This window comes from Ursus maritimus, unplaced genomic scaffold, assembly GCF_017311325.1.
Source record: "Ursus maritimus isolate PB19 unplaced genomic scaffold, ASM1731132v1 scaffold_13, whole genome shotgun sequence".
In the NCBI taxonomy this organism is placed as follows: Eukaryota; Metazoa; Chordata; class Mammalia; order Carnivora; family Ursidae; genus Ursus; species Ursus maritimus.
The window spans coordinates 2677237-2690819 of NW_024423675.1; the positions used below are offsets into that span (position 1 = coordinate 2677237).

The following is a 13583-nucleotide window of genomic DNA, read 5'->3' on the forward strand; positions in this document are numbered from 1 at the left end:
AAGAATACTTCAGAAACATACGGTGCAGAAAGAAGACTCAAAGATGACTGCAAAGCTGCTAGCTTGGGCAAATGGAAGAAAGATGGTGTCAGTGACAAAAATCAGACAGCTGGAAAAGACAGGCTGAAGAGGGAGGAGGCAAAAGAAATGTCAGATTTGAGGTGATGGCAGCACGTCCATAAGAGTTCTACAGACAGGGGCATCTGGCTGGTTCAGCAGGCAGAGCATGCAACTCTTGATCTCTGGGTTCTAAGTTCAAACCCTATGTTGGGTACAGAGATTACTTAAAAAATAAAATTTTTAATAAGAGTCCTGTAAACAACAGAAAATTACGATTATACAAATTAATTTCATTTTCTTCTCCAGACTAGAAGTCAGTGATTAAAGTTAGAGATGTGAGGGGCGCCTGGGTGGCTCAGTCGGTTAAGCATCGCCTCTGGCTCAGGTCACCGTCCCAGGGTCCTGGGATCAAGTCCCGCATCAGGCTCTACTTCTCCCTCTGCCTGCTGCTCCCCCTGCTTGTACACTCTCTCTCTGACAAATAAATAATCTTAAAAAAAATAAAGCTAGAGATGTGAATTTGACTATGATTAAATGTCCACTATACACCAGACAGTGCAGTTGACATAATATACTTTATATTTTTATTTAATAATTACTATAAAACATTTAATTGTCTGCCTTCCCTGAAACTATTACATTTAGAGGGTAGTGACAATGTCTTTTTCTTTCATTTATTCATTCAACAAATACTTATTGAGCACCTACTATGAGCAGACTCTAGGGATGTGATGGAGAACAAGGGAAACAATTCCTGCTACCACAGAACATGGACAAGAGAGTAATGACTCTCAACCATTCCTGAATATTGGAATCATTTGTGAAAGAAATGTTATAGAAACAGGTACTCCAGCCTGATGCATTAACACTGGACCCAATTAGTGCTTCCCATGGTGGGCCCCAGTTAGGTTTAATTTTTTTAAGGGTTTCACAGGCAATTCTGAGAATCAGTGTTGAGGATCACTTTTAAAATGGGTATCTTTACCAGTGTACCTAGCATGGTTGTTTGACACAAAGTAGGCACTCAAAATATTGAGTTACCATTTGATATTACCGTTACCCATTTAATAGTCAAGGAGACTGAGACTAAGAGAATTTACCTTGCCCAGAGGGGCACAGAGCCAGCAGCAAAGCTAGAGTTCAAATGCATATTTTCTGAGACAATTAATTCCATCAACCAAATGTGAGTGGCTGATAGGAAAAGGATCCTAGATAGTATAAAAGGAAGTTGGAACAATGTGTGTCATGGAGGTTTGGAATCCCAGAAGACAAAGATGATGGGAGTATGAAGGAGCCAAACTTCTTAAGAGAGCTGGCTCCCATTCACTGTTACCACTCCTACACCTGTTAGCTGTTGTTTTGTCCTCATTTTTGTATTTTTGGTGTCATCTATTTTGACATTCAGAAAATAGAGCATAAAACAAACACCTATGTATCTACCAACTTTATTTATTTATTGTATTTATTGTATCTCATTACTTGTCATCTTTTTCAGTAATTGTTTTTTTTAGAAATGAGACGTTTACATTTATATTCTTCTACCTTAGAAACAATCATCAGTATTCATCATTCCTCTGCATAACTTTGTAATATTTTTTAAGATTTTATTTTTTAAGTAATCTCTACACACAACATGGAGCTTGAACTCAAAACCTTAAGATCAAGAGTCACAGGCTCTACTGAGACTGAGCTAGCATATATGAGCTGAGCAGGCAGCCTGATGTGGGCTCAATCCCAGGACTCTTGGGATCATGACCTGAGCCAAAGGCAGACGCTTAACCAACTGAGCCACCCAGGCATCCCTGTGTATATGTTTTGTGAATATTTTCTCATCTGTAGCTTGCCTATTTTCTTAATGGTATTTTTTAATGAACAGAAATTTTAATTTTAGAGAAATCTACTTTATCAATACTCTTTTTTCTTTTATGGTAATTGCTTTCTTTGTCCTGTAAGAAATTTTTGCATATCCCCACGTCATGAAGATATACTATGTTTTCTTCAAAAAGCTTTATGTTGTTATCTTTTCCATTTCAACTGATGATCCAGCTCAAATTATGATGTGAGGTAGAGGCTGTGGTTCATTTTTTTCCAGTATGAATAATCTAGTTGTTGCAGCACCATTTGTTGAAAAGATTTTCCTTTCTCCACTGGACTGCTTTGGTACCTTCATCAAAAATCATTTGCCTCTGTATGTGTGGATTATTTATGGACTCTATTCTGTTTTATTGATTTGTCTATACTTAGGCCAATTTCACACTGTCTTGATTAGTATATTTTTAGTAAGTCTTATGTCAGGTAGTATAAGTCTTCCACCTTCAGTGATCTTTTTCTAGATTATTTAGGCTATTCTAGATTCTTTGTATATTAATGTATTTTAGAATTAACTTGTCAATTTCTGTTTTATTTGTTTTGTTTTTTCAAAGTTTTTTTTTTTTTTTAAGATTTTATTTATTTATTTGACAGAGACAGCCAGCGAGAGAGGGAACACAAGCAGGGGGAGTGGGAGAGGAAGAAGCAGGCTCCCAGCGGAGGAGCCTGATGTGGGGCTCGATCCCAGAACGCTGAGATCACACCCTGAGCCGAAGGCAGAGGCTTAACGACTGCGCCACCCAGGAGCCCCTCAAAGTTTATTTTTTTAAATAAAGCCCCAATGTGGGGCTCAAGCTCAGGACCCCAAGATCAGGAGTCACACGCTCTTCTGAGCCAGCCAGGCACCCCCAGTTTCTGTTTTTTAAACAGCCTTTGATCNGGAATGCCTTGAATCTATAATACAATCAATTTGGGAGAAAACTGATTTAATATTTTGTCTTCCAGTCCAAGAACATGGTATATCTATCAATTTATGCGGTCTTCTTTAATTTCTCTTGGCACTGCATTGTAGTTTTTAGTGCAAAGGTTTTTATTACATGTTTTTTGTTGTTGTTGTTCTTAAACTTATTGCCAAGTCTGCTTTTTGATACTAACACAAATGAAATTGTTTTAAAAAAATTCATTATTTTCAATTGTTTGCTGCTAATATATAGATTTTTCATAAGTTTATCTTGTATCTAACAATTTACTAAAACTCATTAGTTACTGTAGTTTTATGTAAACATGTCACCTAAGAATAGGGGCAAGTTTTGCTTCTATCTTTACTATTATTATGTCTCTTATTTATTTTTCTTGCCTTGTTACACTGGTTAGGACCTGCAACAAAATGATGAACTGAGGTTCTGTGAGTGGGCATCACTGGCTTATTTTTGAAAAGATAGATAGATAATTTATTTAATACTTAATGGTAAAAACTGAATGCTTTCCACCTAAAATCAGAACTGATTTTAGGTGGAAAGCATTCAGTTTTTACCATTAAGTATCTTGTTAGCTATAGGCTTTGTACATGCCATTTATTGGACTGGGGAAGTTCCCTTCTATTCGTAATTTGCTGACACTTTTTCTCATGAATCTTGCTGAATTCTGTTTAATGCTTTTTCTATACCACCATCAATATTAATATAGCCTTACATACACTGTAACCAAAAAATACTACTATGTCCAAAAGAGGGCATCTGATGGCTGCTCCAAAACTGACATGATTATTATGCATCAAAATGGGAATGTTATATTTGGGATTTGGACATTACTTTGTTCCATTAGAAAACTATATCTGACATTTAAAAAAATTACTCTCCTACAGGGTAAAAAACAAAGATACTAAAGTATTCTTTCTGATCGAGATCTTGCTTCACCAGTGAAAAGAAAAATAATACAATTATAACATCACAAAATGTGTTTTTTTTCAAGATTGAATTTATTTTTTTAAGTAATCTCTACAACCAACGTGGGGCTCTAACCTACAACCCCAAGATCAAGAGTTGCACGCTCCACCAACTGAACCAGCCAGGCGCCCCTTTAAAAATTTTTAAATCTTTCTTTGGTTCTTGTACTCAATTTCATTCCTAACAAATTTTATGCTAAGCCATAATATCTTTTAATGTCTTGTTGCTTTATGGCATATATTAAAGTGATACTACAAAGAAACATTTTAAATAAAATTTGGCTTTGTTATAAGACTAACATTTTATTAAATAAAATTTGAAAACAGGAAAAAGAAACCACTCAAATGGATTTCTTTCCAGGCTCATTTTCTATAGTTTTTCCTTTCTTCATTTATTAGTATAATTGAAATCACACCATATAGATAATTTTATGCCGTTTAACATTTATCCCAATGATTTTCTTTATAAACGTACTGTTAAAAGCTAATTTAAAGTGTCCAGTTGCCATATTGCTAGTTAACTTACACTGCATGCCACCTCGTACAAAAAAAGCTTTTATTTTTAAAGATTTTATTTATTTATTTAACAGTGCACATGCCAGCAAGTGCGTGTGTACAAGAGTATAAGCAGGGGGAGCCGCAGGCTCCCTGCTGATCAGGAAGCCCAACGCGGGACTTGATCCCAGGACCCTGAGATCGTGGCCTGAGCCAAGGCAGACACCTAACCGACTGAGCCACCCGGGCACCACCAAAAAAGTTTTTAATACAGATTACCTGTAATGATTCTACCTTCACAAAACTACTCAGTAGCTGTGCAATTTTAGGTAAGATACTTAATTTCTAGGGGCACCTGGGTGGCTCAAGTCGGTTAAGCCTCTGCCTTCAGCTCAGGTCATGATCCCAGGGTCCTGCCTCAGGTTCCTGCTCAGCGGAGAGCCTGCTTCTCCCTCTTCTCTCAGCTCATGCTCTCTATCTCTGTCGCTATCTCTCAAGTAAAATCTTAAAAAAAAAGAAACTTAATTTCTCTAAGCCTCAGTTTCTAATCTGTAAAATGGGATTAACGAAGAATATACATTACAGGGTTATTGTGAAAATTTAGTAAGATAATATATACAAGGTGTTTAGTACAGTGCTTAGCACACGGTGAATACTCAACAAATATCAGCAATTACTATTCCATTAATACAAACCTAGATGATTGCCCCCAGTGGCAGTGCTAAAGAGTGGTGAAAAAAAATTGTAAAAGGAAATCAACAAATCTCAGTTTTCAGTCTTGATTACTCATGGTGATTATCTAGATCAGAGATCATGTGTCACCTGCTGATGTGTTTTATTTGGCCAGCAGAATGTTTAAAAAATTTTTAAGGTGTGCTGAAACATGAAACTGCCAATATTTTACAGTTTTTAAATCTACAAAAGTGGGAATCTCATATGATTCAACTTAATAAATGCCAACATTTTAAAACACAGTTTACACACACACACAGTTTTCTGACTTCTTTAGAAAATTAGGATGATGTGGCAACAAGTCCAAATGTCTACATGGTAGTTATTAGCTGGAGGTACTAGTACCAGCTGCTGTCCCCTTTAGATGGCACCTGTTCCTTTCTATTTCCTACAGCCCACACCATCCTACTGTGCCTTATAACCTGACAACTTCACTCATTCATATTACCCTGGCTGGCTGGCCATTAGAATTGGAAACCTCTTTTTTTTTTTTTTTTTTTTTTTTTTTGTAGACACTGGAGAGGCTCGATGCTTATTTAGCATTCAAGTGGTCTGTTTAACTGTGGCAATTTTTTTTTTTACCCTTCCCAAATGATTAATTTTGCTTGTTTTTTATGTAATGTATTGATAATTAGGTTAAGAGGAGGTGGAGGGGAGAAGTATAAACACAGGCATCTTTTAGATGTTAATTAAGCATATTAACTCACAGTGTGTAACTGTGACGTACACAATAATAGGGATCAAATAAAAAAGTATTTAACATTTACTCTTCTAAGGTAAATTATGATTACTCCATATGGCTCTGGAGTCAAGGGCTCCAGCATATTTGTAGCCATGCAGACCCAGGTTAAATCATTAAAACTCTGAGCTTCAGCTTTTCCTTATGTACAGTAAAGATAATACTGCATACCTAAAAGGGTTGAGCAGGGAGTAAATTAAGCAAGCCCAGTGAAATGGAAACGTCTCTTAATGCCCCTATCCCACTCTCCGTCATTCCCTCTGGCGCCTATTAAGGGAGAAAGCGCTTTATGAAGCAGTCATTCCTTAATACTTATGTTTAAGCACTATATAGACAAAAATTCTCAAGGCGGGGAGAAGAATGTGTGTACTGAGAGCATCACACTTGACCAGGGAAGTCTATTCAAACCGTTATCATGGGTGTTTATATTGTACTCTGAAGTTTATAGAAAAAACGTCTAAATCTCATTCACTGAAGCCATCCTTTGTATTGTGTAACAAATAAAATCTCACCGGCATCCCCTGTAAGTAGACTAGACTGAAGGAACTGAAATTGTAAGGCCCAAGGTACGCATTATTTTATACCTTCACACCAGCCCCAATTCTTCTTCATCTAGGACGCAGGACGCGCAGCTTTAACGGGGCACGGCGACAAAGGGGCCAAGCGAAAACACTCGGTCAGGGCCACGGAGGGACCTTGGCTACCGGGAGAGCAGCAGCCTGCGCGCCGCCGGTGCTCGAGCAGGGGATGGGCACCGATCCCCCGGGCGCCGGGCCCTGCCGCGGGTGTGCGCCGCGCCGGGGCGGAGGAGCCAGTCCCGCCCCCGCCCCGAGCCGCGCGAGGGCTCGCACCACCCCCGGGAAGGACGCCTCCGCGGAAAGCACGGGCCGGCGGGCGGAGAGGCGCCGGGCACAGCCGCCGGGCCACCATGGGGCTCGGCGACGCTGCCGTTACCCCCACCCCTCCCCCGCGCGCCAACCTGCGGCGGCCGCCGCCGCTCACCTGGTGGCGTCCGCGACGTTCCTGACGAACAGGGAGGTGTTGGGGGGCCTCGTGTAGCGCGACATAACCGCTTCCTCCGTTGCCTCCGGGCCTGCCCGCGGCCGCCGGGCTCGCTCCGTTTCTCGCTGCCGCCACAGCAGCTCAGCCAGCCCCCGGCGCGACCCCCTCCCCTCGGCCTCGGCCCCACGAGCGCGCAGCCGCAGAGGCGGGAGCGGGGGCGGGGGGGCGCTGCGCGGCGCGAGCCGGTCCGTGCGGACCGCGTGGGGGCGGGGCCCGAGCCAAGGGGATCGGGGAAGGGGCGGCGTGGGGTCCGGAAAATCCAGGCGGGCCGAGGAGGGGGCGGTGCCGGGGTCCGCGGGGATCCAGGAAGGGGGCTGCGCGGGAGTCCCGGGTTCCGAAGAGATTCGGGGAGAGGACCGAGCGGCGTCCCGCAGATCGAGGGGATCTGAGAAGAAGGGGGCGGTGCAAGAGAGGATCGGGGACGGGGCGGTGCGGAGGGTCCCGGGTTCCGAGGCCATCTGGGGATGGGGCGGTGCCGGGGTCCGCGGGGATCCGGGGAGAGGGCGGACCTGGGGGCTGGAGTCCGAGGGATCGAGGGAGGGGGCGGCTGGCGTGCGAGTGTGTCCGGAGGGTAGCGGCCAGGCGGGTCCTAGGCGCTGAACCTGAGCTGGGGGTTAGAGAGTCCGGAGAGAGGGTGTTGGGAGTCGTCGGAGTGGGTAGGGGTGAAGACAGAGCTCAACGGCTGAACAGCTGGATGGCCACCGGGGCCTTCATCCCTGCATCCTCAGCCCAAGACCTTGTCAGTTGTTCCTACTCCTGTCCCTTTAGGCCTGAGCCTGATAAGGTTTTCAAATTGTGAGGATTCGGGTTTTGTTTGTTTGTGTTTCGAGTCTTCATCCATTATTCCCTTAGGGCATACTATTCAGCTACTGAGTGCCTACTGTGCACCAGGAACTGTGCTAGGTGTGGGTTATGGCAATGAACACTACAGGCCAAGTTCCAACTCTCAGAGCTTACATTGTAGAGAGAGTGTCCAACAATAAATGAATGAACAAGTGAATATGTGATGTAGAAGAAAGCAATGAAAATGCAGTGGCAATTAAGCAAATTTAAAGCATCCTCTTCCCGGTACCTGGGTGGCTCAGTCAGTTAAGCTTCTGCCTTCTGTCTAGGTCATGATCCTGGGTCCTGGGACCAAGTCCCACATCAGACTCCCTCTGCCCCTCACCCCACTCTCGTGCTCTCCTTCTCAAATAAATAAATAAAATCTTAAAAAAGAAAAAAAAAAAAACCCCAGCATCTTCTTTTCTTTGTTCCAAAATGTAGCCCAGCCCTTTCTAGTTATCCTCCTTTAAGGTTTGCTCTTGTGGTTGGCACAGCCTATTACCCAGAACTGTATTACCCAGCTAACTTGTAATTATTAATAGCACCCCTGTTTATTCTCAGAAGTGGTCCATTTTGGTGGATAAATAATAGGGTCATCCTATACAGCTCACAGCTGTCTAAAAGGCTGTGAGAGTTTCCCAAGGTCTAGAAACACTTCTGGAACAGTGGCCATTCATTCAAAAAGGAATTGCTTTGGCACAGCAGGCACAGGGCTAGACAGGGAATACAATGGTAGGGAGTGAGCAGGGTTCCTAGTCTCATGGAGCTTACAACTTGGTAAGGTGGCAGAATCTAGTAATAATGCTCATAAACACATAAACTATGACGAGGGCTGTGGTAAGAGCTGTAGGCTACTGAAAGGGGACCTTATAGTGGTTGGCAAACAGGGCTAGAGGGTCACTGAACTTTTCCCTGAAGTTTGGGGAGGTATTTGAAGAATGAAAAAGAGCAATCCATGTACTGGAACAGCATGTGCAAAGACTTTGACGCAATATAGGACTGAAAGGCAAACAGTCAAAAGCTAAAGAACAGAAAAGCGAGGCTGGAGTACAGGCTGGGTTTATAGTAGGGAAGTTGGAATGCTGAGTGTACTGGTTTGCTAGGGCTGACGTAACAAATTACCCTAATTCAGTGGTTTAAAACAAGAAAGATTTATGGGGCGCCTGGCTGGCTGGGTCAGTGGAGCATGAGACTCTTGATCTCAGGGTTGTGAGTTCGAGCCTCACATTGGGTGTAGAGATTACTTAAAAATAAAATCTTAAAAAAAAAAAGAAATTTATTCTCTCACAGTTCTGAAGGTCAGAAGTCTGAAATCATGATGTTGGTAGGTCCACATTTTCTCTGAAGGTTCCAGGGGAGAATCCTCCTTTGCTTCTTTCAGTCCCTGCTGCCTCCAGATGTTCCTTGGCTTGAGGCTGCATATCTCCAGACTCTGCCTCCATCTTCATAGGACCTTCTCCTCTTCTGCCTTATAAAAATACTTGTCATTAGATTTAGGGCCCACCCAGATAATCCAGGCTGATCTCATGTCAAGATCCTTAATTGTAGCTGCAAAGACCTTTTTTCCAAATAAGGTCATATTTGGGGGTTAGGGCTTGGACGTACCTTTTCTGGGGCCACCATTCAACCCACTATACTGACCTTGTGGAGAAAAGAGTCTTGACTTGGTGGGAAATATTAGTAAACCTATTCCCTGACATATTAAGTAGGGTAAAAACTGCATGTAAACTATGAACTTGGGGTGCCTGGGTGGCTCAGTTGGTTAAGCGTCTACCTTCGGCTCAGGTCATAATCCCAGGGCCTTGGGATCACATCTGGCTCCCTGCTGAATGGGGAGCCTGCTTCTTCCTCTCCCTCTGCCTGCCACTCCCCTCTGCTTGTGCTCGCTTTCTCTGTTAAATAAATAAAAATTTTAAAAATCTTTAAACTATGAACTTGTTTCGTTAAAAATACATGTATTTGTATGTCCATATATAAATTGGATTCTTTTCTAGGTGGAGACATTACACTCTAATTTTTACTTTCTTCTTCTTACCTTTGGTACTGTCAGATTATTTTTGAAATCCATTTTATAATTGGAAAAATTCTACAAAACTCTTTATAGTTTGAAGAAAAGCTTTTGTAGGTATATGTGAAAAGACTTACAGTGCATGAGGAGTGGGTTTTTTCCTGTTCCTATTAATGAAAGTATCTGAGGAAAGGGTTTTAAACTGTGAAAGAAAGTTCATTTAGAATCTGGAACTTTAAAAGTAGCTGGAGTTGAGGGCACCTCAGTGGCTCAGTTGGTTAAGTGTCTGACTCTTGATTTCAGCTCAGGTCATGATCTCAGGGTGGTGGGGTTGCGAGTCTGCTTGAGATTCTCTGCCTCTCCCTCCGTCCCCTCCCCCGCTTGCACACACTCCCCCTCTCTCCGGCTCATAAATAAATAAATAAATAAATAAATAAATAAATAAATAAATATCTTTTAAATAGTAGCTGGAATTGATTTAAAGTAAGTTGTGAGGGGCGCCTGGGTGGCACAGCGGTTGGGCGTCTGCCTTCGGCTCAGGGCGTGATCCCGGAGTTCTGGGATCGAGCCCCACATCAGGCTCCTCCGCTGTGAGCCTGCTTCTTCCTCTCCCACTCCCCCTGCTTGTGTTCCCTCTCTCGCTGGCTGTCTCTATCTCTGTCAAATAAATAAATAAAATCTTTAAAAAAAATAAATAAAGTAAGTTGTGGAAATGGTAACTGTGAGGAGATGGACATGTTAATTATCTTGACTGTAGCGATCATTTCACTGCATATATATATCAAATCATCATAGGCCTTAAATGTACACCGTAAACATGTACACCTTAAATGTGTACATTTTTATTTAATAATTTAGTTGTGGAGCCATAATTATTTATATTACATAAAAATGTATGCTTTTCTTGTTTCCGAATATGAAGTGTAAAGAAGTGTAAGTAAACTGCTTTCTAGTTAGAAGTCCTGAGGAGGGACATGGTCAGGCATGGACAATGAAAGAAGGTTATACGATGCTAGGGTTCGCCAGTGTCTTGACCAGGTCCTCAAACCAGTTGAGATGAGTAACTGATGAGACTATACTTTGTCTTTTCCATGGCATTTTGAAGTACTCTTAAAGAAGGAGGGAAAAAGCTTAGGTCAAAACTAAATACACTGCCTGTCGTCAGACTCACAAATATATACCTAGTTACCCTAAGTCCTAGAATTTAGGGAGGTGCCATTTGGTAAATCAGTCATTGCTTTGAGTCACCAAATGGTATGCTACAGGCTTGGAGGAGTTAATATTCTTTCTAAATCTCCAGGAAATTCCCAAGGAGTATACCACTGGCAAAATCTGACAATTGTTTAATAACTATAGCCCCTCTTCTACAGCAGAGTTTACTATATTGTTCTTTGCAGCAACTGCTTCCTTTCCATTTAACACATTTTAAAAATTACAGTGTATCCTCACCACAAAAGAGAAGTAATAAATATGTGACATGATAGAGATGTTAGTGAATGATACAGTGGTAATCATGTTGCAATATATAAATGTATAAAATCAACACTGTTACACACCGTAAATGTACAATGTTATATGTCAATTATATCTGAATAAAAATAAATAAATAAAGTTACAATCTAATGCTTCTTGATTTTTTTCCGATAAGAGGTCGACTTGAATTGGAAAATATTTTAGGAAAATGGATAAGGTTATTTCCAGTTTAGATACAATCATTTCTTTACCTCACTTTTCAAAAATAAACAGGTTTTAAACTTTTCATTGAAATCACACTTGCATAAAGAAAATAGCAAGAGAAATTAAGAATGTTTTTCAACTTGTTAAAATTTGTCATAGTGGACAAATCTTTAAAATCAGTAATCTATAAGTTATGCTTAAAATAAAGGCACATATGAATTTATTTCTAATAGTTGAACCTTTACTCCTGAGCCCTGGGGGAGAATGCTGATTGCTAACTTATCATTTAGAATATAAGCACTTAGGACTTGCCTTCATTCGTCACCTACCTGCCATACTAAGCTGTCTATCTCTTCTACTGTTTTTGTGACCTTGGAGCACCTATTCACATGGTAGACAGGAGAAACACAACCCTCTCAATCTCAACAGCAGATTTGGGGGGGAAAGTTTGAAAGTAGAAATACACTGTGTGTGGGTTATTAGTAAAGTTTGAAATTCAAGGCTATCCCTATTTCTAATTACCACAGATAATCAAGAGATGCCAAGACTGGCTTATAAGACCAAGAAACATGTATTTGTTTTTTAAAGCAATCCTGTAGTGGATGTGGCTGTATAATTAACTTTTCTTCCATTTCTTAAATGGATCAAAATGGGTTAATTATCAAGTCTGTAACTAAGGAGTCAAATCATGAAAGACTAATATATCTTTTTAAAAATATTTTATTTCTTTATCTGAGAGAGAGAGAGAGTGCAGAGAGAGAGAGCACAAGCAGGGGGAGTGGCAGAGGAAGAGGGAGAAGCAGGCTCCCTGCTGAGCAGGGAGCCCAATGTGGGGCTCAATCCCAGGACCCCAGGATCATGACCTGAGCCACCCAGGTGCCCAAAGACTAATAAGTATATCTTAATCAGATCAATGAATTAGTTTTGTTTTTGACTGTCAAAACGGAGAACTAGAACTGATTGACAATTAAATTGTCCTTAGGTATGTGTGTCTTGAAATCTGTGTGATGAAAAGAAATTCAGAATTAATGAAGTCACCTGATCGTGAATCTCTCTTATGCTGGGAACTCACTCCCCAACAGATGGTGCTAGATGTCCTCTAGTTGGAGCTACTATGGTCTACCCTTTCTCAAAATGTACTCGTGCATGGCCTTGAAGGTGAAGAGAGATGTGCTGGTTTGCATAGAATGTACTGTAAACTTCCTTCTATTGCCCCAAACTTTGGCTTATAAGACATTGTTCCACACAATCCAGTTGAAAAATCTATGATTGTATCCTCTTATGAAGTTGATTTCTTCCACAGCAGCTATAGGAAATAATTTAAGAGGTCTTTTATATGATAACAATGGATAGTATTTAACTTTTTCAGAAACACTGGCTTACAGAAGGCCCATCACTTTACCTGCGTATTCCCCAAAATGACACTTGGTCTTGAAAATGCTAGAGGTGTGTGCTTCTCCCTAACCTAATTAATTTGGCAGAAGTTTGGTGACGATCCGCTGTATGTTAACCATAGTACTAGAAACTGGGGATGAAAATAGAAGTTATGCTTCATAAATCTGAGAACCCAGCCCAGTGTTTCCCAGACTTAAGTCATTTTCATATATCCTATGAGATTTTTGCCATGATGTACTTCTTTACTGTAATAGGCTTATTATTTTTCTTTAAATTAGCTTGCTTTTATTTTAAAAGAACATTCTATCACCAATATTAATTTTAGAAGTTTCATAGAGGCTAATCATTACAAAATATCATTTTATTAAAAAAAAACATGTAAAGTCTAGCCTATTACTTTTATCTACAAAGGTTCCAAGACTGAGGCCTGCTATCTCTTCAAAAGAGAAATTAATCACACAATAGAGAGATGCTAAAGCCGCCCTAGCACCAAACTAAAACGTTTCCCCTAATGTAGATTATTAAAAGGGGACCAGCTCTCACCCTATGCAATTCAATATTTAATGGTATTTAATGCTGCAGCAGTGTAACACACAAAACCATCCGCACTACCACCAATGGTGAGTGTCCTGCATTTTGGGAGACGGTCGGGCTAGGGAGAGATGCACGTGTGAAGAAATCACCGCAGCGCGGTCTCATTAGTGGTACATAAAGATTTCAGAGTACTACACAGAACACGATGGAAACAGATTAGCTCTCCCTGGGGAAGGGAGGCTGCAAGTTACTGTAAAGAAAATCGATGTTTGAGCCATTTATTGAAGGGTGGATATAAATTC

General features: G+C 41.2%; 1 protein-coding gene across 2 annotated transcripts in view; it reads right to left on the reverse strand.

Moving 5' to 3' along the window:
• SRSF12 (serine and arginine rich splicing factor 12) overlaps positions 1-6883 on the reverse strand; it is an 18066-nt gene extending 11183 nt beyond the window's left edge. For both annotated transcript variants that reach the window (XM_040627532.1, XM_040627531.1), the window contains exon 1: positions 6783-6883. In XM_040627532.1, coding sequence (XP_040483466.1) covers positions 6783-6847 — 65 coding nt within the window. In that variant the 5' untranslated portion in view covers positions 6848-6883. The remainder of the gene's footprint in view (positions 1-6782) is intronic.
• Between the last annotated feature and the right edge of the window lie 6700 nt (positions 6884-13583).